Raw genomic sequence first — 1696 nt, forward strand, 5'->3', positions numbered from 1 at the left:
GCGGGGCCCTGCCGCAGGCTGCGGTCCAGGAGCTCGGGGCGCTCGTGGCCGCCGCTGCGGAGAGCTGCGCCGCCGCCGTCGACGTCGGCAGCCCACCGCCGGCCGCGACGAGCAGCAGCGGGCGCGGCTCGGCGCACGGCAGCGCCTCGGACATGGCCGCGGCCGCGGCAGAGGAGGAGGACCAGGCCCCTGAGCCTGCCAACCCCAAGCAGCACTGGCTGCAGGTGCGGCCAGGGCCGCGCCAGGCTCGATCGGCGGCCTGCCTGCCTCTCTGATCAGCTCGCTTGGCCCCGCTTGCTGCGACCTCCCCTACCCGTGCCACATCCCGCACCCGCAGCCACCACAGTAGCAATCCCGCTGAAACCTTTTCCCGACCCGCCTTGATCTTGTGAATCCGCCTGTCCAGGCGCTGGCTGACGTGCGCCTGTCCGACTGCCAGATGGGAGAGCTTCTGGCGCTGAGGGCCGACCTGCTGGCGGCGCTGGCGCGGTGCCTCACAGAGCGCCGAGCGCTCGCTGCGCGGCTTGCGGCAGGTGTGTGCGTGCCCCCACGCGTGTGTGTGTGTGTGTGTGTGTGTGTGTGTGTGTGTGTGTGTGTGTGTGTGTTTGTGTGCGCGCGCGCGCGTGAGCGCGCGCTGGCGAGTGTTCGTGTGAATAAGTGCGTTGTGCGCATGTGTACGTGTGTGATGTGAGTGTGTGGGTCTCTTCTTTGGGGGAGGGCTGGATCGCTCGATCAAGACGTGGGGACGGCGCACGGGATGGCAGCGTGGCGCACCGCTGCTCCACCTTGGAAGGACGTCCGTGGTTTGGTCGGACCCCAAATGACGATGTTTCGGCCACCTGACGTCCCCCCCCCCCCGGAAAAAACCATTGCCGCGCACGCCCCAGGCTGCACCCTGGCCGCCGAGCAGGCCGGCGCGTTCTGCACCTCCTCCCCCGGCGCCCAGCTCTCGGACAGCCGGTTGCAGCTGCAGCAGCGCGGCTACGTGGGCGGCATGGCGCGTGGCAGCATCGCGGTCCGGGACTTTGCCGCGCAGCTGCAGGTGGGCCGCCGGCGCGGGCGCGGCGGCGGCTGTGTAGGGGCGCGCCTGCCTTGCCAGCGCATGCGCCCGAGAGGCCGGCGAGCAGCCGCTTGTTTGCTCACCAGCGCTGTCAAGCGACTCCGCAGCTGCCGCATCGTGCACGATGTGCGGCGCATCCGGACCCTCGTTTGACTGTTGCTCTTCCTATTGCCGCGCCCTCGCTCACAGGCCAGCATCCAGGGGGAGGGCCGCCTAATGCGCGAGTTCACGGCGGGGGTGCTTGGCCGCCTGCTGGCGCCGCAGCAGGCGGCGCTTGTCATGGTCGCGCACCCACACTGCACCGGTGAGCCCCCTCCTCCGCGCCGGCACAACGCCCCTGCGCCGCGTCCCCTGTCGGCCGCCGGCGGCTCGGACGCGGGCACTCCTGTGGCCACAATGATCTGTTCCGCCGCGCGGGCGTGAGGCACGGGCGCACCGCTCTTGTTCAGTCACCTCTCGCACGCCCTCATCCCTGGCGCTGCGCTTGCGCGTTCCTGCGCAGATGTTGTTGGGCTGGCGAACGCCCTGAATGAGATGGCCGAGATGGTGTCTCACCTGGGGATCTCCTCGTGCGGCGCGCCGTCCGCGGCGAGCGTCACCGCCGCCGCCGCCGCCGCCTGCGCGGCGATGCGGCGC

General features: G+C 71.0%; 1 protein-coding gene across 1 annotated transcript in view; it reads left to right on the forward strand.

The window, feature by feature from the left end:
• Nucleotides 1–1483, forward strand: part of MNEG_1129 (hypothetical protein) — a gene marked incomplete at both ends in the record, with an annotated part of 4971 nt that extends 3488 nt beyond the window's left edge. Inside the window, 4 exons of the mRNA XM_014050393.1 lie at nucleotides 18–224; nucleotides 407–533; nucleotides 888–1042; nucleotides 1250–1483. Of these exons, the coding sequence (XP_013905847.1) occupies nucleotides 18–224; nucleotides 407–533; nucleotides 888–1042; nucleotides 1250–1483 (723 nt within the window). The remainder of the gene's footprint in view (nucleotides 1–17; nucleotides 225–406; nucleotides 534–887; nucleotides 1043–1249) is intronic.
• Between the last annotated feature and the right edge of the window lie 213 nt (nucleotides 1484–1696).

Source organism: Monoraphidium neglectum (assembly GCF_000611645.1).
Source record: "Monoraphidium neglectum strain SAG 48.87 unplaced genomic scaffold scaffold00107, whole genome shotgun sequence".
NCBI lineage: Eukaryota > Viridiplantae > Chlorophyta > Chlorophyceae > Sphaeropleales > Selenastraceae > Monoraphidium > Monoraphidium neglectum.